Source organism: Ambystoma mexicanum, chromosome 8 (assembly GCF_040938575.1).
Source record: "Ambystoma mexicanum isolate Mex_15411 chromosome 8, UKY_AmexF1_1, whole genome shotgun sequence".
NCBI lineage: Eukaryota > Metazoa > Chordata > Amphibia > Caudata > Ambystomatidae > Ambystoma > Ambystoma mexicanum.
The window spans coordinates 722,892,349-722,915,801 of NC_090929.1; the positions used below are offsets into that span (position 1 = coordinate 722,892,349).

Here is a 23,453-nt window from a genome sequence, read left to right on the forward strand (position 1 = left end):
TTAAATCAAGTTCTGCCCCATAACAGTGTATATGTTTCAATTGAGTTTTCTGTGAACATGAAGCGTGCAGGTGAAAATGAGTGAAGTAATACAAAAAGAAATGCAAGCCCTTTTTTTGGTATCTAAAAGCACCGTGTGTGTTCCTTAGAGGTGCTTAATTGCTCTCCCATACAATCTAAAAGGTCCCCAGTTAGTATGATTGAGTGACATGTGAAATTCTTTATGAGCAGCAGTCTGGACACATTCCTGTGCACCTTTTCTCTTCTGGCAAACTACCAAGCCAAATATATTTATATACACATCAGTTTCAAAAGAACTCTTAAAGACATATACTATGACTCTAGTAACCTGTTTTGGTGCTGGGACCTCAAAAGATCTAATCGAGGATAGGCACCTCAAGAGGTAGAGAATTGAACATGAGCTCTCCGAGTCTAATATTCCAGTGAGCTCATATTGTTTTCGTTGTTAAGCAAAACGTCTCTTGTTTCTTCGAAGTCCTATCACTCCATGGGAGTCCCCTATATGCATGCATCTGTATCTGTAAAGTCTGTTCCTTTTATCATAGCAAAAAACATATACCCAAAGTTTTGAAAAACTGCCCACTGTAGAGTCACATCACTTTTATCAATGTTTCTAGCCAACTGTCTCTGTGTGAAGTATCACTCTCCAAGTTCAATCACTCAAGAAAATCAGACCCCTACATCAAGGTCTATTATCCACATTGTCTCTCTTGGGAGTGATCTGCTGATTCACCCTATGAGCAGCAGTTACTCTAAGCTTTCCTTGCAGCCGCCTTCTGCATCCAAGAAAATGTCCATTGGAGAGGCATCCCAAACTATGTTATGGGTAATTAGGTATGTCTATATGCAGACCCCATGCACACTGGGCCTTGGGCCTCATTCTACACCACAATGATGAAGGACAAATGTGAATTGCTTATTATCCCATGCAGAGCAGACCTCAAGCAGTATTTTGGGCAGACTGCTCGCAGTGGGGCAAGGATGGGATTATTTCCATAGGGATGGTTTACTCTTTTCATGGAATAGCAGACCTGAAAAGTTACGGAAATGCTTGGTCTTTGAATGGTTTTCAATGTGTCATCAATTTCAGCACATTTATTATGATTCTGGCCCTGGTTTCCACAGGTATCAAGAATCTTAGTGTCAGTAATCAGTTGTGTCGTTGTACTTATACACTGTGCCCCTCTTTGTTTCAGCTTGGACGGCTTACTGATGAAGATACTTACAGCTATATCCCGAGGAATTTTCTCTCAACCAGTCAGGTTGCACTCCACCTATGTGGCCCAAATGCGGTAAGATAGTTCTCCACCATTACTTCGTGGATAGTGTCGCCAGGTTCCAAGTGTATAAGGTGCCTGCTATGGCTTTCAACATATTCTAGGCAGTGTCAAGTGTTATTTTAGTTGAAAGGGGAGAAACAGCCTCACCTATAATATAATATGGAGACTACTTGACATAGTGGTGCCACCAAAAGGTCAAGAGAGGTATGACAGATTTAGTTGCATGCTGTACTGTGATATCCAATGTATGTTGACCCATCTCTACTGTCCTTTTTGCAGGGAGTGGTGTGCTTATTATCCACAGATGTCCCAGTAAGCCACCCCTCTCCCCCAACAGTGGTCCCATAATCACTGTATTTGTTAGAAAGTTTTGAGGCAAAATGGCTACCTCATCCATCTGACGTTAATGTTCACTTGGTCCTAGGTTTTCTTTATGTTGCGATTGATCTTTTTTCTCATCACTAGGAGTTACAGTAATATATTAGATGCTTAGAGGCGGGGAACAGACCCTACAGCTTAGCTTTTATTACCTGCATATCATTTAGGCTAGAAGTGAATAGCTATTATTTATAGTTAGCAGAGAAAAAGTCAGAGTGGCGAAAAAGTGGGCTGTAGATGGTGGTTGTCAGGAGGAATACTGAGCTTGGTGGGTTCACGTGGGTTTACCTTATGGCTTGAAAAGAGGGAGCCACTTGAAGAACAGGGTCTTGATTTATTTTCTGAGTTGTATGAGAGTCGAGGGGAGGCTGATGTTGAAGGATATTAGGCTCACGGTATTAATAAGAAACATTTTATATGATCCCCCTCTCACCTCCCTCAAGTGTATTTGTTATCACAATTTAGGAAAAAGCAGAAAATATGTTTATTCAAATTGTGATGCGAAACAGATGTTTTTGTTTCCGTGATTCCCAGAAAAATCCCACTGCCATAAAATAAATATAGTGCCATTTTATAGATGACCTTTCATCAAAAGGCAGGTGGATCTTAAAGATGTACAGCAATCGCAAGTACATCGTACCTTGTTTAATAAACCTGTGCATCGAAGCTTGAGTGGTGTTTAATATGAACTGTAATCATGCGGTGAGTAACATTAGGGTTGCTACTATAAGCGTGACCCCATAACTCAAAGGTGAACCAGAAAATATACAAAACAGAAAAACATTTTGAAACGGTAAATGAAAAAATATAAATTGAACTCAAATATTTGCGTTTTCACAAGTAACTAATATACCCGACCTACGAAAAAAGTTTTAGTCTGTGTCACAGATGGCTCAAAATACAACCAACTCCCAGAGATGGTTCAAGGGTTTTATTAAATGCTTAGGCAGGGTGCTGGGGCTGTCCCACATTCTCTCTTCTCAATGAAGCGTTTTCCATCCTACCCCAGGTGTCCCTATCCCTCAGGTTAGTATCTAGAGCTTATTGCCAGCTACTCTCTAATTGCAAACTGACTAGTAGTGAGGGCATACAGGCAGTCTCCTTATGAATCTTAGCTCCCTCTGTTTTTTTCAAAATTGATCTTAGTCTATTCACTATTTTAGATTTAAGGAAGTTGCTAAGATGTGCCTTTCAGACACTCTATCCTGACTCTGTCCCTGTCCTCTGATGCCCAGGTGTTCCTCTCTCTGTCGCTTTTGCTTTCTCCCCCTCGCTACACTCCTCCGTCCAACTCCATTGATCTTCTCTTGTTCCTCTACCTACCTTTTTCTCCTTTGTCCCTCCAATGTCTCTCTCTCTCTGCTTCTACCTCCCTTCAGTGTCACTCCCTCTCCACAAAACGGATACGTCATCCTCCATATTACTACTCCCTCTCCCACACTAGTACCTCGCATCCACGCTATTACTACTCCACCCAACCTCCTAATCAGCCACACTCCTTTCACTCTCTCATTCACTTCTAACTCACTCTCTACACTCCCTCTAAAACTATCTCTCACCCTTCCCTTGCACGCCCTTGCTCTCACCAACCAATACGTCACCTTTTCTCTAAATCACCTCCAAGCCCCTGATCCATCTTCCTTCTTGCTGCTGGTCACTTGGTCCGCCCCTCGTTCTCCTCTGACCTCACCTGAATAACCTACATTTCCTGGCCAATATAATGCAGTCTTCCCTCCCCAAGAGGTGTTACAAAGGTCAGCGTTTACAAAAAGTGGACTAAGCCCCACCTCTTTTTCCTGACCTGGGCCGCTCTGTTATAACCGTGGGACCCCACATCAGTGAATGACCCAGTTTGTGTTTGGTGGGTACTTCGTGGCATATTCCCTGGTAAATATTTGGGAATTAGTTTCAGGGTTAAGCCTATTTGTGGCATAACAGTATGAGTCCTTCAGAAAGTCCTTCTCGACTATTGCAGGGATGCAGTGTGGGTCGTGAGCTCTTTGTGATTTAGCACATTCCCTGCAACTGCATGGCTCTTCTGGTTCTCCGCTCACCGGTTCTCCCCCTTTCTCTGGTGACATGGAGCATTCCACTGTTTGGAATGTTGGAGGACTTGATGGGTTACATTCATACACATGATCTGCCCGGTTCTCGTGCAATAATACAACAAAAGACTGGCAACTACATGTTTCTAGCGGTATGGGTTGATGCAATGTTCCACTACTCAGGTATAAGCAGGCACTTGAGGAGAGGAATGGAATTGTGCCTCTCTCTACTGCCTTCGTCCCCCTCTCGGGTAGGACTGGCATTTGTTTCCATCCTGGTAGGTTTCCCACTGCAAGTTACAGGGTCTGAGTACTGACCTTGTCACATCAATTATAACATGAGTACACAATTTCTTTTAATTCTTTCCTCCCAACAGATCACCCATTCTTGATAAAACAATAGAAAAAAAACTTGAGAAACATTCCTCAAAACAAATGATATTTCTAGCAGCGAACTGATCTGCTCAATATTTCTAGAAGAGTAGTAATTAGCATTTCAACATAAAATAATGTATTTATCAAAAGCCTCTCTGAGAACTTATTTTCTTATTGTGTTGAATAAAATTGTCTGGTTTTACTTGCAATGTTGGTAAAACTGAGTGGTAAAAGACAATCCACATGCTTTTATTTCCTCAAAGTAGGGCAACTAATTACACTGATCAGCTGCAAAACTAAATGTTATTTTTAACCAAGATCTGTGTGATCAGGATTAAGGTCCAGTAGTGAATGCTTTTGATACTGATACTTCGATGGTGCTAATATAAATACACAATAGAAATGAATTATAAAGTGAGTTCTATTTTAATGCTCCCTAAGTCTTCAAAATCGTAAATACTTTAAAATAAATAATTTTCCAGAGGAAGGAAATCAGATTAGTTTGACATGATTTATCTTTTACAAACATGGTTTGTGCCCAATACATTAACTTTTTCCAGGTTCTACTGCAGTATTTCTTCATTCATTTGCCTAGTCACCCAGACTGAATCCTCCAGCGACCTACCACTGAAGCCTGTGCTTGCTCCTTCTAGGATACTGGAGCCGCCACAGAGCACTATCCATGCTGCTACTCACTTGGCCCTGTATCTCCAAGGTGCAATTACTAGATCAGGCACATTAGCCACAGAAGGCCACATGACAGCGGGCATGCCATGGGGAAGGAAGAAGGAAAAGATCTGTACCCAATGAGCCATTTCCATGTGGACCCCTAGCACCATACACCTGTGACGTATGCTTACTCCCTTTAGGTTACAGAGTCACATTGCTTCTAACCTGGCACTGTACACACAGGGGACCTTTACTAAATTAGATGCTCTGTCCTTTGGCCACAGAAGGCCATTGTGATGCATTTAACCCTTGATGCTAGGTGTCACCACCTGGAGTCCACAGCAAAGGACATTTAAGCTGTGGGCAATGTCTGAATGGCCGTGCCCTATTTCCCTCCCCCTCTACCTTTCTGTCCATTATTCCCCTCCCTCCTCAGTTCTCCCCACACACCATCCTAACTACAACATAGTTGTACATCATGAGTTTTCATTAACCACCATCGGGTCTTCATAAATATTCATGAACTGTAGAATATCTCGGCCCAAGTGTAGGATCTCGGAAAATACATTTTCATTAAAAAGCATTTCAAACAGATTGTGTCCTCCCCCATATTCCTCATTTTTTGATATATCCATATCTAGCTTTAACTGCTTCTGAAAGATTTTCCAGCAGATGGCACTGAGCGTCGTTGCCTGTCGGCTTGTTGTCCCTCTAGGGCCTCCGTCTCAATGTTGATGTCATCACTGGTACATATAGTGTGCGCAGCAACCGTTGGCTTTAGTTCAGTTTTTCCGTGAGGACTATCACTTCGGAAGATTGGCAAGCTTCTGTTGCTTCCTGAAACCTGTTGTTATTTTGCACAAAAATATGGCCTCTTCATCGGCATCATCAACTCCCAAATCGGAGTTTAAGAAATGCCATGACTGCAGGGTGAAGATGTCCCATACCAACCCCCATCGGGGGTGTCTGTGATGTTTGGGATCCGATCATAAGACATCTGAGTGTGAATCCTGCCTTTCGATAACAGCGAAAGCCCTGAAAGAATGTAAAGGGAAATTAGCAGCAAATGGGTCACATAAAGCCCTTTCAACGACTCTGTCGAAAAAATGATCCTACGATGAGTTGAGAGGCGACTCTCCTCGTTGGAAAAAAGCTAAAAGACGATCTCGATCTAGAAATGAGTCTCACCACTCGTCGTCTTCACAACGTACGAAGAAAAGGCATCACAGGTCGCCATCTTCATTATCAAGTTCCTCACTGGCCGAATGGGAGAGATTCCACAGAAAATGCTTCAAGTCTTCGAGAATGCGGCCTGGACCCCCTCGAAGAAGAAGAGTGAGAGTCATGCCACTGTCGAGGGAAAACCAGACAAAGAAAGGGCAAATGACAAAACCTGTGCGCCCTCAAGCCTGGGTGTCCTGGAGGAAACTCCTCAGGAACCTTCGAAGGCTTGATCGAGAAGATACTCCTTTGAAAGAAAAAACTTTGACGTCAGCGATGCCGAAGGAGTCGACGCCCATGTCCAAAAGATCTTAGGCACCGCAATTGTTGAAGCCCTCAACGTTCGATGCCGTCATCAACCCAAGTGACAAAATCATCGAAGGAGGTTGAAAAAACTAGGGATTCTTTTCAACCACTACCACGAAACTATTTTATTACGTCACTTTCTTCTATATATGAGGAACATGAGCTTTCACCTGATGAGGCACGACCCTTTGGGTTGCAATATGGGACACAAGTTATTCCAGAGACTCTGTATCAGAAGAGTCAAGGATGCGACATGTAATATGCTGTTTCCAGCTGTTGGTTTGATGAACAAAGTAGTTTGAAGTCTGTCTTGCTCCACATAGAGCTCCAAATCTAGAAAACTCAGTTTGTTGATACTGTTGTGTGACGTGAATTTCAAATTGTAGTCATTGTTATTGAGATTTTGAAAATAGTTCAGTAGGAGTCCGACCTTTTTTCAACAATCTAGTTTCTTCCTACTGGGCAGCCCCAGTAGTAGGGATCCCACATTGCTGCCTCTTACAATACTTAGATATCAAACTGTGCTTTCCTTCATTAATCTAAAATAAGAGATTCGCCCACGGTTGCTTTAAGGCTGCTTTACTTTTTCCAAATGGCCAACAGCTACCGGCCTTCGATTTTCTGAGGTTGCTCGGCCTCATGGAATCATGTATTTTTCTGGTGCCAGAGGCTCACCTGAGAATGAGATCTCTCCAATGGGCTCTCAGGACTCAGTGGTCCCAATTCTCAGGAATGTCAGACCTCCTACAGATTCCAAGCAGAGTCTCACAGGCCCTTTGCTGGTGGACCTGCCAGGAGAACATTTTGAAAGGAGAACCTTTTTGGCAACCATGGCCGCAGATAACAGTAGTGACGGACGTCTCACTGACAGGATGGGGAGCCCACACCAACGATCTGAGAATCAGCAGTTGTTTGTCTCCATCGGAGTCCAAACTACAACTCAACTTTTTGGAGCTTAGGGCAATTCGACTAGGGCTGAAGGCTTTTCTACCATCTGTACAGGGAAAGAATGTCCTGATAATGACGGACAACACAGTGTCCATTTACTACCTCAACAAAGGAGGAGGTGGCGGGTCACTACCACTGTGCAGAGAGGCAATGCAGCTCTGGTTCTGGGCAATCGAAGAAGGAATCCCCTTATTGGCAGTTCACCTAGCCGGAGTAAAGAATACAGTGCCGGACACTCTGAGCAGGCAGAGCATAGTCTCCAACAAGTGGGAACTAACTCAGGAAGTCCTTCAAGAGATCTTCACCCTTTGGGGAACCCCACAAGTGGATCTGGTCGTGACCAGTGTCAACCAGAAGTGTGAAATGTTCTGCTCCAGGTAATTTCCTCCCAAGAGGAGCTCTAGGAGACACGTTGTTTGTTTGTTTGTTTGTTTATTTGGTATAGCGCAGAACCAAACCCGAAGGGGTAGCTGGGCGCAAACAGTACAAGATTACTTAAGAACTTAGTTACAGGAGAAATACAATTTATGCAGTTCGCAGTTAAATCAAGAAAAGTGCAGTTTATACAGTTCACGTTAGATCAAAGGTAAGTATAGAAGGAAAGCAGAAGGAAAAGTAGAAAAAATGCGGAACTACGGTTCAGTCTAGTTGATCGGATGTCATTCAGCTGGTTGCAGACGTCTAGTGTCTATGTGGGAGGGGAAGGTCAAACTAAGTGTCATTGGCATGGATCCAAGTGAGGACTTTTCGCCTGAAACTAGAGTAAGGTTGGTCCATTCTGAGATCCAAAGGGAGTTTGTTCCAAGTTTGCGCAGCTATGATTGGGAAACTGGAGCCGCCGGCTGTACTCTTTTTGTATCTAGGCATCACTAAGGTGAAGGCGTTGGTCAGTCTAGTGGGACGGTTTGAGGTTCTCCTGTGGATTCTATTGGCCAGATAAGGGGGGGCAATGTTGTTAAGACATTTGGATGTGAGGGAGAGTATTTTGAGGGTGATCCTGTCTTTGATTTTTAGCCAATGGATATTTTTCCTAAAGGTGGAGATGTGGGCTCTGTTAGGAATATTTAAAGCTACTCTGATAGCGTTATTTTGGAGAGTTTGTAGTTTGTCAAGGATATACTTGTTAGAGCCTGCATAGAGGGCATTGCAGTAATCCAGCTTGGATATGATGAGAGCATTGGCTAATGTGATGCAGCTAGTCTCAGTTAGAAAAGGTCTACATGCTCGGATCAATTTGCAAGTATATGCCGTGGAGGATGCTAGAGAGTTCGTTTGTTTTTTGAAGGTGAGCGTTGAGTCAAGATAAACCCCGAGGGTTTTGACTGCAGGCATCACTTTGATGACGTTATTGTCGATGTTAAATGAGGCATAGTTAGGGTCAAGTTTTTTGATAGCCAACACTGAGCCAATGATCAGTAGCTCAGTCTTGTCGTCGTTCAGGCAGAGGCCATGGGATGCCATCCAAGCCTGAATGAGGAGATATATCTTATTTACTAAGTCCGTGTCTTCCAAGAAGTTACCCGAAAGGGGGATTAGAATCTGAGTGTCATCTGCGTAATTAGTGTAGACAACACCCAGTCTGTCCAGCTTATCAAACAGGGGCTTAGTAAAGATGTTATACATTGTCGGAGAAACACATGATCCTTGGGGGACACCGCATGAAACTTGTATGGGATCAGCGGCTGCTGAGGGGGAGAAGACTCTCATTGTCCGGTTTGCAAGGAAGGATTGTACCCAGGTTATGGCATCACTTGAGAAATGAGCGGCTGAGCTTAGGTGATTGCATAAGACTGCATGATCTACCAAGTCGAAGGCCGCAGATAGGTCAAGGAGGAGTAGCATCGCTGTTTTACCATTGTCCTTCAACTCGTCAATTTGGGTCTTGAGGTCAATCAAGGCTGTTTCAGTGCCATGAAGGGGACGGAAGCCAGATTGCCGTGATCCTAGTAAATTGTTAGTTTCTAAGTAGTCCTGGATTTGCAGGTATGCTACTCTGTCTATAATTTTAGGTAAGAAAGGGACAGTAGTGATGGGTCTGTAGTTAGTTGGTATAGCAGGGTCAAGTGTTTGTTTTTTTAGCAAGGGAAGCACCCAGGATTGTTTGAGGTTGTTAGGTACTAGATTAGACTTAAAGGATGCATTAATGAGTTTCGAAATGAAGGGTGCTAGGTCTCGAGCTGCATCTTTTATAATTTGGGCCGGACAGTTGTCACCTTTACAGTTGGAGGGTTTTAGAGATAGTATGATTTTTTCTGTCTCCAATATGGATATTTTTCTGAAGCTAAATGGGTGAGGGGTGTTAGATTGGTTTGGGAGGAGCTGAGGTTGCAATATGGGTTCTGTAGGCAGGAGCAAGGAAGCTTTTTTGTTAGCAATTTTACATTGGAGCAAGCTGATTTTACCCGCCAGGGCATTTTGTATATTAGTGCACCAGGGCTTGTTTTTAGGAATGTTGTCAGGTGGGGTTATGGGTGTTTCCATTTCATGGAGGATGGAAAATAGCTCCTTAGTGTCTGATTTGGCTTTGGAGATTCTGTCATTGAAGGTGTTTCTTTTAGTACTTATGATTTCCTTTTTATACTGTTTGGCGAGGGTGGCTAATTTGGTTTTGTTCTCCTCAGTGGGTGAGTGTTGCCAGATAGACTGCAACTTTCTTTTTTGGATTCTAAGGTCTTTCAGGTATGGCGTGAACCAGTTGTTAAGGTGACAGAGTTGTTTGCTTTTGCGCAGCTTGGTAGGGGCAATCGAGTCAAGTGCCTTGATCATAGAGCTGTTGTAAGCTTTTACAAGCGACGTAGGGTCTGTGATGTTGTCTAAGTTATTGAGAGTAGGGAGAAGGTGGAGTAGGAGTTGTTCTGATGTGATGTCTTTTTTACTTCTGGTGGGAAGTGGCGGGGCCATGAGTATAGGTTTGGGCCGGATAAGGTCTAGTGAGGCATTGAATACAATTAAGTAGTGGTCAGTCCAGGATTGTGGTATTATGTTGGTAATGCTGATGTTACAGTTCCGATCAGCAACCCAGTCTAGGGTTCTACCTTTGGCATGAGTAGGAGAGGAGACTTTTTGAGATAGGGCGTAGTCATTCAGGAGTGAGGCGACAGATAGGGCATGTTTGTCGTTGCTGTCATTAAAGCCCAGGTTAAAGTCTCCCAGTAATAGTATTTGAGCATGGTCTTTAGTATTGTTGGTTATGATACTAGTTATGTCGTCTTCAAAGGTTCCCAATGGTCCAAGAGGTCTGTAGATAACATGCAAGGTGAGAGTCCGGTTGCAAGAGAGGTGCAATTTGGCAGTAAGGAGTTCACAAGATGAGAATATCAGGGTAGTAGCTAGTTTGATAGGTAAGGTAGCTTTATGAATGATGGCTAGGCCGCCACCTTTAGTGTTAGGTCTATCGACTCTTAGTAGTTGGTAGCCGTCTGGTATAGCTAGCATGATGGCAGGGCCAGCCGCGTCATGGAGCCATGTTTCGGTTATGACTAATAGGTCTAAGTTTTCATTAGTTAGGGTGTCCGAGATCTCAGTAGCATGGGCGACCATGGATCTTGCATTAATGAGAGATCCAATTATTGATAAGGTACTAGTTGGTTGAGTCGAGAGGGGTTGTTTATTTTTAGTGGGGGCAACTCTTTGTGACGGTGGCTGGTTAGTAGATATAGGAACAGGGCGAGGGGTGGTAGGTTTGGGGTATTGCGAACGTTTGTTTGCTAGATCGATATATCCTCTGTGATTGTGGTAGGAAGATGGTTCATGAAGACAGGACAGTCTTGCCCTCAGTCTCATGTTTCTGTCTTTAGCAGGGTGTGAGTCCGCGGTTGCAAATGCCATGGTGGTAAGGAGGCTCAGAACAATGTGTAGAGATTGGTAATGGGTGATTTTCATTCTGGTAGTGGACAGGGATGAGAGGGTGGGCAAGTCCAGGTTCAAACTAAGGGCGTGGACTAGGTTGCATGCAAGGGCGTGTAGCTAGTGGTTCGGTGCCAGAGAGGTCTGAGCAGTCTGTAAAGAGACCTGTATATTGGCAGTTAGGTGATCTAGGCGAGAACCAGGCTAGGTTCTATGTGGGCAAAGCGGTGGCAAAATAGGCAAGTGTAGAAGGCTAGCTAGGTAGTGTGTCACCTAAGTGTGTCAGGGCGACTAGAAGCACATTGAAGTATATAAAGTGGCTAGGGCAGTGTTATACCTAATGACAACCATAGGGCAGGGGCACAAGTCAGGTGAAGTACTATCTGCAGCAGCACAGATTAAGGCAAAGGTCAACTGTAGTCTATTGGCGACCATAAGGCATAACACAAATTGAGGCACAAATCAGGTAAAGTCTGATGGCAACCATAGGGTACAGCACAGATTGAGGCACAGGTCAATTGTAGTCTATTGGCGACTATAAGGCACAACACAAATTGAGGCACAAATCAGGTAAAGTCTGATGGCAACCATAGGGTACAGCACAGATTGAGGCACAGGTCAATTGTAGTCTATTGGCGACTATAAGGCACAACACAAATTGAGGCACAAATCAGGTAAAGTCTAATGGCAACCATAGGGCACAGCACAGATTGAGGCACAGGTCAATTGTAGTCTATTGGCGACTATAAGGCACAACACAAATTGAGGCACAAATCAGGTAAAGTCTAATGGCAACCATAGGGCACAGCACAGATTGAGGCACAGGTCAATTGTAGTCTATTGGCGACTATAAGGCACAACACGAATTGAGTCACAAATCAGGTGAGGTCTGATGTCAGGTTAACCTTGTGCAATAGAGCTGCAAGGTAGAGGGAAGGGGTTAAACAGCCCAACTACCGAAGTACAACAGGGTTGCATAGGGGCCTTTGTTAGAGAGTGCCAAATAAGTCTAAAGCGTGCAGATTTCTGGGTTCCAGCCAGAGGTGCCGGAAAAGAGCCCTCAGGCTTACCGTGGTTGTGTGGGTCCGTCCTTGCAGAAGGCAGGGTTCCTTGCAGGATGTCTTCGGGAGGGAGGGACAAGGGGGTAGGCCGCGCCGCGCCTCCGAAGCGCCGAACAGGGCGCAAAACAGGGCCTTTGTATGGCCTTCGGATGCGCCGGCGTATCCGCCTGCCGGCGGATGTACAATTCAGATATTGCCGCGGTTAGCGAGGCTCAGCCTCGTTATGGCGCCGTAATGCGCCCGGCATGCCCAGGTCAGGCACAATGAAAGGACAAGGTCAGGCGAGCCCTGCACCTTGTGCATTCGTAGCTCGTAGGCAGCGGTGGTGTCTGAGATGTGGCTTCTGCGGGGGGGGAGGGCTCCTGCCCTCTGCCCTTGCCGTGGGGGTGCTGGAATGGGGTCCAGGGCGCAAAACAGGGCCTTTGTATGGCCTTCGGATGCGCCGGCGTATCCGCCTGCCGGCGGATGTACAATTCAGATATTGCCGCGTTAGTGGTGGACTGGGAGTTTCGACTCATGTACGCGTTTCCTCCAGCCACCGTCATTCCTCAAGTCATCAGGAGGTTGAGAACGTTTGGGAAATCCATGATCCGAATTGCTCCAGATTGGGCCAGGAGGACGTGGTACCCAGACCTTCTGGATATGTCCATCTGGCCTCCAATACGTCTTCCACAAAGAGAGGACATTCTCTCGCGAGAGGAGGGTCAGGATCTTCCTCCAGTGGTCAAGACCCTCAACCCTCACGCATCGTTTCTGCAAGGTTGTGATATAAGGATTGGGACCGCCCAGATGATGTAATTGAGATTTAGCTTTTGGCCAGAAGGCCAGCAACAAAGTCTTTGTACCGTTGCTGATGGAACAAATTCTGCAGCTGGTGTAGAGATAGGAATGTTGATCCATTTACATGTAATACACCTATGGTGTTATCCTTTTTGTTACATCTAGCTAATCTGGGGCTTCATGTTGGTAGCATTAAAGGATATCTGGCGGCGCTTTCTATATTTAAGTGCTACTTCAGAAGAAGTTTCTTACTTTAAAATACCTCTAATAATCCAATTTATAAAGGGATTGATTGACAAATGTTTTCCCTACAATCCCTTTTCAAGTCCCGGTTTGGGATCTCAACTTGGTTTTGAAGTTCATGATGAGTGTTCCTTTCGAGCCTATACACTTCTGTCCTTTGAGGCTAATAACCCTGAAAACAATCTTTTTAGCATCTATTACATCTACCCGAATGGTGAGTGAGCTTTAGGCTTTATCTTGAAAACCTCCTTAGACTATTTTTTATAAGGATAAGGTGGTGCTGAAGGTAAAACCCACCAAATTGTCTCTGAATTTCATATCACTCAGAAGATAACTTTACCATAATTTGACCCCCCTTCTGTAACGCTCACCTGATTCCCGCAGAGGCGCCGGTCTTGACTGGGTGAATGCCGTATCTTCAAAGGTGATGTGTAACACACGGTTGGCTCTTTGGGCTGGACCTCTGTGCACTGTATGTCTGACTCGAAGAGTAAGATGTCTTAGGTAAGTGAACGCCGGGCTCTCCATCTGCCTCGGGGCAGGGTGCCGTAACCAGTTTCTTCACTGGATAAGGGTGCAGGCCTCTTGACCTCAGAGGACTGCTGTCCGTCGTTAACTGCACGAACGGTAAGTTCTGGGCACTTCAAATGTCTTAAAAGTCTTTTGTAATGATATCTCTTGTTTTGCAGGGTTCCGGCGATGGCGGATGGCGGGCTGGAGTTGAGGATCGAACCCGCGTGAGGAATAGAAGCGCCTGGAAGCACGTAAGTTAGCGCTTGTAGCCTGCTTCACGATGCGCACTAACTGTCCCTTTTATCTTGCAGGTACAAGTTCGGAGCTTTAGAGAAGCTGAAGGGTGCTGGAATACCCACTGGATTCGGCGTGGGAAGGAGTAATGGCACGTGAGTAATAAAGTTGCCCAATGTCTTTAAACGCACCTTCTTTTGTCTTTCAGATGCGGGATGCAGCGCAGAAGGCCTCCGGAGCGTGCGAAGAGCTGGTAAGCTTTTGTCTTTCAGATGCCGGAATGCAGTGCGAAGACCTCCGGAGCATGCGAAGAGTAGGTAAGCCTTTGTCTTTCAGATGCCGGAATGCAGCGCGAGGCGTTGGTGACAGCCGATGGACCAGGTAAGAGATGCGCTGCCACTGAAGACCGTAGTGCTAACCTGTTCTTTCTTTGTCTTTACAGGTGCTGCTGAAGACTGGATTCCAGGATGGTAAGCCTTTGTTCCCTTAGGCCCAGGATCAGAAGCAGAAGACACGATGAGCGTTCTGCTGCAGAGAATGCAGAATAACGCAAAGCAAGATTCATCCATCGGGTGTGGTTTAAATAGCCTCCTGTAGTGCTTAGGTGTCTCCTTCCACAGCCACGCCTAGGTAAGAAAAGAGTTCCTGCTTTCCAGAAGAGTTCCAGTGTTCTGAACCTAGGGAGTGGCTCCTGCCCCACCCAACAGGAAAAGTAGTCCCAAACAGAAGAGGATCAGGGGTTCAACTGGCAGGTAAGTAAGCAGCATGGTCTGCTGCAGGTAAGTCCACCCAAGCATTATGAGCCCGGCGCTTCCAGCGCTGGGACTGGGCATCTTTATGAGCCTGGTGCCACTGGTGCCAGGACAGGGTCCAAAAGGTCCCAATTGGGACTGGCTGGCACTTGGAACCGGGGTTATGGGTCTGCTTCCAAGGGAGTCGGGCAAGTCCTGATCTTTTGGAAGCAGAGATCATGACACCTTCTGACCGTGGGAGGGAAGAGGAGAGGCTTTACAGGCTTCACCCTAAACGTGCACTAAGCTTCTATATCACTAGAATGGCAAAGTTAAGACAGGATTGTAAATTATTCGTTGGCTATTCAGGCCACAAATTAGGTATGTTCATCACCAAACAGACATTATCCAGATGGATTATATTGGCAATATCAGAATGCTACAGATTGGCAGGAAAAGATCCTCCAGGAGGCCTCCAGGCTCATTCAACCAGAGCATGGCAACTTCCTCTGCATTACAGAGGGGAGTACCAATAAAATAAATGTGTGCGACTGCCACATGGTCATCTGTACATAATTTCACCAATCATTAGAATTTAGACTCTTCCTCAGGTCAGGAAACTGTATTTGGTAAAGCATTGTTGCATTCCGTGCACACACACCCATGAAAACTATTAAATTGTCATGTAAAATTCGGACTCCCTCCTCCAGTAAAACTAGAAACTGCTTCGGGAGTGTATAAAAAGATAAGGAATACGTGGGAGGACACAATCCATTTGAAGAATAAGTTACTTGGTAACGTTCTTTCGACTGAATGTTCCTCCCATCTCCCATGTTTTCCTTATCGCCCCTCCCATCCTACCTCGCAGTAGAATTTCCGCTCTCTCAGGAGGAGTAACCGCCAGTTTTGGGAGAACTCCTTCACTCGTAAAAACAGAACTGAAGCCAACGGGCGCGGCGCGCGTTATATATAACTTCGGTGACTTTGACATCGAGACGGAGGTCTCCGAAGGACATCGAGTCGACAGGCATCGACGCACAGCACTGCTGAACATTTTTTTTCCAAAGCAGCAAAGCTGGATATTGGAAATATAAAAAGATAAGGAATATGTGGGAGGAATATCCAGTCGAAAGAACGTTACCAGGGGTAAATAACTTGTTCCTCTCCATTTGCCTCTCGGGACTCAATGGTCACAATTCTCAGACAGAATGTCAGACATTCTTCAGGTTCCTAGCGGAGTCGCACAGGATCTGATGTGGTGGGCCTGCAAGGACAACATTCTGAAGGGGGAACCTTTTTGGCAAGCATGGCCGGAGATTACGTAGTTACAGACACCTCACTCATGGGGTGGGGAGCACATGCCAACGATCTGACAATCAGCAGTCGTTGGTCTCCATCGGAGTCAAACTACTTATCATTCATTTGGAGCTGAGGGCAATCATAGTAGCGCTGAAGGAGTATCTGCCCTTTGTATGGGGAAAGAATGTCCTGATAATGACGGACAACACAGCGGCCATGTACTATCTCAACAAGAGGAGGTGTAGCGTCAGTACCACTGCGCAGAGAGGCAATGAAACTCTGGTTCTGGGCAATTCAAGAATGAATCTCCCTATTGGCAGTTCTCCTAGCCGGAGAGGAGAACACAGCAGTGGATGCTCTGAGCAGGCAGAGCACTGTCTCCAAGGAGTGGTAACTAGCTCACGAAGTCCTTCAAGAGATCTTCACCCTTTGGCGAACCCCTCAAATGGATCAATGTCAAGTGGAAGTGCGAGCTGTACTGCTCCAGGTAATTTCCCCCAAGAGGAGCTGTAAGAGATGTTTATGGTATATTGGGAGTTTCCACTCCTATACGCATTTCCTCTAGTCCCCGTCATTCCTCAAGTAATTAGGAGGTTGAGAAAGTTTGGGAAATACATGATCCTAATTGCTCCGGATTGGGCTTGGAGGACATGCTACCCGGACCTTCTGGACACGACCATCTGCCCTCCAATATGTCTTCCACAAACAGAGGACATTCTCTCTTGAGAGGAGGGTCGGGATCTCCATCCAGAGGCGAAGCCCCTCAACCTTCACGCATGGTTTCTGCAAGGTTGAGATATAAGGATTGGGACCTGCCGGTTGACGTAATGGAGATTTTACTTTTGGCCAGAAGGCCAGCAACAAAATCCTTGTACTGCTGTCATGCAACAAGTTCTGCAGCTGGTGCAGGGACAAAAATGTGGTCCCTTTTATGTGCAGCACACCTATGGTGTTATCGTTCTTGTTACACCCGGCTAATCTGGTGCTCCAGGTTGACACAACTAAAGATTATCTGGCAGCGCTGTCTATTTTTAAGCGCTCTTCTGAAGAGGTATCTTTCTTCAAAATGTCACTAGTGATATCAATTCTTTTTTTTTATTATTTATTTTTATTTTCATAGGGGTATTGCATGATCACACATTGGGCCTCATCACGAGTTTGGTGGTAACCCTTAAATCCGGTGGTAGCGCTATTACCGCCACATTTAAGGGTCCGCCAGATCATGGCTTTGGCGGATTTCCCACCAGCTCTGAGCTGGGGGGAAATCCGTAGCAAAATTGCCGATTTTTGGCACGATTACCGCTGGCAGGAAATCCGCCGGTGGTAATAGCGCAAATTTTCCCCATTGGGCCCAATGGGGAATGAGGAATTCCCGAATGGGCCCAATGGTGAATGGGTAATAACCCTTCCGCCAAACCCGTGATCTGGCGCTAATAGCGCCGGGGATACCACTCCACTCATGATGAGGCCCAACTCGTGATGAGGCCCACTGTCTTCATGGTACGTTTTGTTTACAACATAACAACACAGTAACCCCAACATTTGAACTCCCCCCCCCTCCGCAACCCTCCCCCCACCCCAACAAGAACGTGGTCCAGTTCAGCTTAAGCCCCCTTTAAGGTGCCTGGGGGAGTATCGCTATATTTAGCTGCGTGTTTTGGTATTTCCACTTGCCGTCCACTGTTTTACTTCCTGCCTTCTAGTTCAGGAGTGCCCTGAGCAGTCTTGGTCTGAAGTGTAGCGCTTCTCTGTCGTTTACAAACTCTATAAATGGGTCCCATATTGTCCGGAATTTCTGGTATTTCCCATCTCTTAAAGCTCCCACTTTCTCCATCGCCAATATGCTCCATATCTTGACCCACCAGCATACAGTTATGGAACCGTCCTTATTTTTCCAATTTTGGGCTAGAGCCAGTCTTGCCATCAATAGTTGTGCAATGAGGGCTGCCGTTTTACCAGATGCCGGGTAAACCCCTTCTACTACCGCACCCAATAGAATCACTTTAGGATTGTGTGGGAGCAGCAGCCCCGTTATTTCTTTAATATGCCCCAAGACCTCCTTCCAATATATATCCGCTTTGGGGCATTCCCACCACATATGTTACAGGTCCCCTCTGTGTCCGCATTCTCTCCAGCAAGTGGGGGGGTACGAAGAGTTCAGTTTATGCAACCTATAGGGCGACAAGTACCACCTGTAGCATAGTTTATAGGCGGTTTCCTTGACTGTAGTACATACTGATGTTTTCTGTGCTCTTCTCCATATTCACACCCATTCTTCCTCTGAGATGGGCACACCAATGTCCCGCTCCCAATTACCTTTGTATATTAGAGGATCCTCCATTTGTGCATTGTCCAAGAGTCTGTACATTTTGGAGAGCGTCCTCCCCGTATCTCCCTCCATCAGTCAGTTCCAGACCCACCGGGTTTCTGGTGGCCGCCCTCTTCACCTTCTTCTAAGACACAGATCCGTATGTAGGTGTAACGGTCTCTCTCGCCCACTCCGAATGTCTGCTTACATTCCTCAAACGAGAGGGGGTTACCCACGGCGTAAAAGTCTTTTAAGTGGAGCGTAGTGATACAGTTTCTGAAAGGATTGACAAATGTGTTCTCTCCGATCCCCTTTCAAGTTCCGGTTTGGGATCTCAACTTGGTTTTGAAATTACTCATGTGTACTCCTTTCATACCTATTAATTCATGTCCTATAATGTTGGTAACCCTCAAAACCATTCTTTTGGTTGCTCTTACATCAGCCCATTGGGTGAGTGAACTTCAAGCCTTATCTAACAATCCTCCTTACGCAATTGTCTTTAAGGGTAGAATGGTCCTTAAGGTGAACCCACATTTTTACCAAAGATTGTGTCTAATTTTCATTTAACTCAGAAAATTATACTACCGTCTTTTTATCCTGTACCTCATCCTTGGAAGAAGAGGAGAGATTGCACAGGCTTGATTTCAGGTGTGCACTTAGCTTCTACATTTCCAGGATGTCTGAATTAAGACAGGATGATCAACTTTTTGTTGGGTTACACAGGCCATAAATTGGGTATGTCGGTGAGAAAAAAAACATGGTCTAGGTGGATTATTTTAGGAATTTCGGAATGCTACAGATTAGCTGGAAAAGATCCTTCTGAGGGTCTAAGGGCTCATTCGACCAGGGGCATGGCTACTTCACCTGCTTTACAGAGAGAAGTCCCAATTCAGGATATTTGTTTAGCGGCCACATGGTCTTCGCTCACACTTTTACAAAGCATTACTGTCTGGACTCTTCCTCAGGCCCTGGAAGGTGGATTTGGGTTCACACAGGCCAATAAGGAACTCCTAAATTCTTACTGCCTCCTCCAAAAATGCAACACTGCTTTGGGAGACTATAAAAAGATGAAGAATACGTGGGAGGACACAATGCTTTTGAAGAACAAGTTACTTACCTGTGGTAACGTTCTTTCGATTGGATGTTCCTCCCACATATTCCTCATCACCCCTCCCAACCTAGTGACAGGATTCCTTCTACTCAAAGGGCACGTCACGTCTTATCCTGGTCTCCAGGTCGCAACAGACAATGCCGGGGCATTAAGCACCATCGTACAACATCAGTTGTTTCCCTCTCCCTACCAGGGCAGCAGAAACATCAGCTGTCATCTTTGGCCCCGCCTCCTCGCCTTCGTTACAATCGGCATACCACATGGAGGTTGCAATGGCGCCTCTGGCGTCAGTTATGTGAGAGCATACAATGCATTGGGGGGCGGGTACAATAGGTATTTAGCTTCCGGATTTGGTGTCGCTTGGTGGTTCTGATTTTTTGAAAATCTAGTTGCTACCTTTGCCTTGTCCTTTGCATTGATCCCGTTTCCTTGTTCGTTCCTTGCCTCTTGCCTTGTACCTTGCCTCTTGATTTTCTTGTCCTTCCCACGATAACGAACTGGACTGCTACTCGACTTGCCACCAGCCTTCTGATTTTACCTGTGTCTTCTCTAGCACGTTGCCGGACCCGGACTGCTACTTGACCCACTACTCGCCTGCTGATTCTGCCATTGTTCTACCCTGCCCAATTATCAAACTCTGAAAGAACTTTGACATGCATCCTACTTATCGTCTTATTCTGCCAACGCCAGCATGGAAACTGACTGAGGATTTGTACATCGACTCCTCAAGTTCACTTACCTGCTCCATTCAACGGATTCATCTGTCATCCATTCCCTTGCGTGTATTGACATCTCAGCACAGGAACTTTTGGACTTCCAACCCTGGCGCTGTTAGGTCATAGGCGTCCGTGTTTCATCGGGATAGGTGGATTCTGGGACTAGAGACTATTCAAACCCGTCCTTGGCGTCCTCGTGCTGTCGGAACAGGTTACTCTGGCATTACACCAAGGGACGGTGACTACAGGAGCATTAACATCCTACCCAGCGGTAAGTGTCCTGCCTTCACTACTGTCTCTCTTTTTCTCTGTATAATCTTGCTCTATTAAACCCTTGTTTTCTCTGTCTCCTAGAGAGGAACCTCCTATCCCTTTCTCCTCTCTGGCCTGGTACAGACGACCCTACCATCACTTCTAAAGAATTAGGATTCCCCACAGCAGGTTAGCTAGGGTGCTAGTGTCAGTACTTGTTTGATGGTACGTTCATAGCCTAACGGTCCTGTTTTTCTACAGTATTCTGACTAAGGCAGCTGCAATCCATTGCGTGTCAATGTTAGCTGGTTCCTCGCTGGTGTCCTGATCTCTCGCCCAATTGACCCCTCTGTGTGTTCCCTCACCCAGAGAGTTACATTTGTTAGGAGAACTCTTCGCCTACACTATGTGGGCAACTTATCCAGTTGTTCTGTGGCATCTTATCCAGTTCTTTACTAGCATTCAAGGCAGCTTTCTGACATATTTGACATAATCAGAAGCCTTTAACAATATGGACGCCAGTTTGACACTAACGGCCATCATGCAGATGGTGGCAGAACTCTGCACGGACATGGCAGCAGCTCATGTTGCCACCCAGTCACAAACGCAAATGATGGCGGAACTCTGTACAGATATGGCTTCTATCCATGCCGACAAGCAGGGACAGATCGAAGGTTTGCAGGTTGGAGCCCAGTTGGGTGGCGCTCCGTCTGCTCCGGCTGCAGCATCTGTAGATATGGCTCAGCTCCCACCACCCGCTCTGCCACTTGTTTACCTCACCTCTCAGTTTCCTTTGGCTCCTCCTGACCGATTTCATGGTGACACCAAGAATTACCGCTCTTTCCTGAATCAATGCAGGTTACATTTCTTGTGTCGACCGAATGCCTTTCCAGATGCTGCCACCAATGCAGCTTTTGTTTGTCCCATCTGGGATGTACTGCTGCAGCATGGGCCAACCCCTTATTGGATGCTGGCAGTCCCTTGCTTTTTGACTGTGATGCCTTGTTGGAAGCCATGGCTTGCGTCTTTGACACCAGATACAAGACCCAAGCTACGGAACTAGAGTTAATGGCCTTACAGCAGGGTGAATCCCCACTACTGGCATACGTGGCTAAGTTCAACCAGTTAGCAGCCGAAACCAATTGGCCCGAGGACAAAAAGGCTTCATTACTCTATAAGGGTTGGCAGATAACGAAGAATACGTTGGCCACTGTATCCGTAGTCCCGACTTCCATTCATGAGCTTTTGGACCTTGTCCTTCAAATAGATGCCAGAGGGGCTGAAAGGAAAGGGGAAAAGCGAGGGGCACTTCCAGTGATACTAGCCCCACCTTCCAGTACACAAGCCGCTGCCGAACCTATGCAGATAGCGGTGGTAAGGGGGCTGTTGACTATGACAGAAAGAGAAAGACAGACTTCGGCCAATCTATGTTTTTATTGCGGCTCTCCTGACCATTACCTGAAGGCCTGTACCAAAAAACCCAAAAGGTCGGGAAACGGGAAGACTCGCTGAGCAGTGGAACCCGCTCACTGAGTCTCATGCCTTTGGGTTGCAATCCTCTCATGCTCTCTGTCACCTTCGGTCTATCTTCGTGTGGTTCATGGCCGGGGGATGTGGTCATTGACTCTGGGGCTACTGGGAACTACATTGACCGGGACTAGGTTGCCCAGAATGATATCCCTTTGCTCTGCAAGAAAAACCCTGAGCTTGTGAATGCCATGGATGGCTCTACCCTGGTTTCAGGTTAGGTCACAGAAAACACAGTAGATCTGGACATGGTCACACTTACTGGCCATATGGAAATCATACGCTTTGACATAATTGCAGCTCTGCAATATAAGATCATTCTGGGACTTCCTTGGTTGAAGCTACACAATCCAGTCATTGACTGGGTTAGCGGAAGAGGTACACTTCTCTTCATGTCATTGAAGCAAACACTGCGTGGCAATCCAAGATCCAGTTAAGAACCCCTGTTGCTCGCTGTTGTACACAGCCTCAGTTATAGGAGGCGTGGTGTCCACCAATCTGCCCAAGGAATACACTGCGTTCCGGGATGTGTTCAGTGTCTGTGGAGCCGATAAATTGCCTCCACACATGCCCTATGACTGTCCTATAGATCTAGTGCCTGGGGCTAGGGTTCCTTCCGGTTGCATCTATTCCCTGACTGTCAAGGAAGATGCTATACTTAAAGACTACATTGAGAAGGCCTTGGCAAACGGTTTTATACATCATTCACATTCCCCAGCGGCCTCACCCATGTTCTTTGTTCCTAGGAAGGAGGGGGATCTCCGCCCATGTATTGATTATCGCGCCCTAAACGCAGTAACGATCCGAAATCGGTGCCCCATCCCGCTTATATCAGTTCTTCTTGACCAACTGGGTTCTGCTTCTTTGTTCAATAAGCTGGGTCTGAGGGGGGCTCATAATCTAGTCTGTATACGTGAGGGGGATGAATGGAAGACAGCGTTTAAAACCAAGTACGGATTGTATGAGTATTGGGCAATGCCATTTGGCCTCTGCAATGCCCCATCCACATTTCAGCATTTCATAAACAACATTTTTCGGGATATGCTGGATCGGTTTCTTGCTGTCTACCTCGACGACATATTGGTTTATTCTGCCTCCTATGACACCCACGTTGAGCACGTCAAACAGGTGCTCCAACGTCTTAGGGAACATCATTTATACGCCAAGCTACAGAAATGCGTGTTTCATGTAAAACAAGTCTAGTTTCTGGGATATGATCTCACGGACAAAGCAATACAGATGAATAACACCAAGGTCCAAGCCGTCCTGAACTGGCCGGTCCCGAAAGACATCAAGGCCGTACAATCATTTCTTAGTTTCGCTAATTATTACCAGCCCTTCATCTGTTCTTTTTCGGAAATAGCAGCCCCTCTCACGGCACTAACGAGTCCCAAGACTCGTTTCTGTTGGAATTCTGCAGCCCAGGAGGCCTTTGATATTTTGAAAATTGCTTTCACTACGGCTCCAGTCTTGTTGCATCCAGATCCAAACCTCCCTTTTGTGATTGAAGCAGATGCCTCAGATACAGCTGTTGGGGCCATTCTTTCCCAGAAGTGCAAGGAAACCGACGTCCTTCATCCAGTGGCTCTC

At 46.0% G+C, this 23,453-nt stretch overlaps 1 protein-coding gene across 3 annotated transcripts in view; it reads left to right on the forward strand.

Moving 5' to 3' along the window:
- NUDT13 (nudix hydrolase 13) overlaps positions 1 to 23,453 on the forward strand; it is a 1,386,901-nt gene that overhangs the window by 201,139 nt on the left and 1,162,309 nt on the right. For all 3 annotated transcript variants that reach the window (XM_069610536.1, XM_069610534.1, XM_069610535.1), the window contains one exon: positions 1,217 to 1,312. In XM_069610536.1, the coding sequence (XP_069466637.1) occupies positions 1,217 to 1,312 (96 nt within the window). The remainder of the gene's footprint in view (positions 1 to 1,216; positions 1,313 to 23,453) is intronic.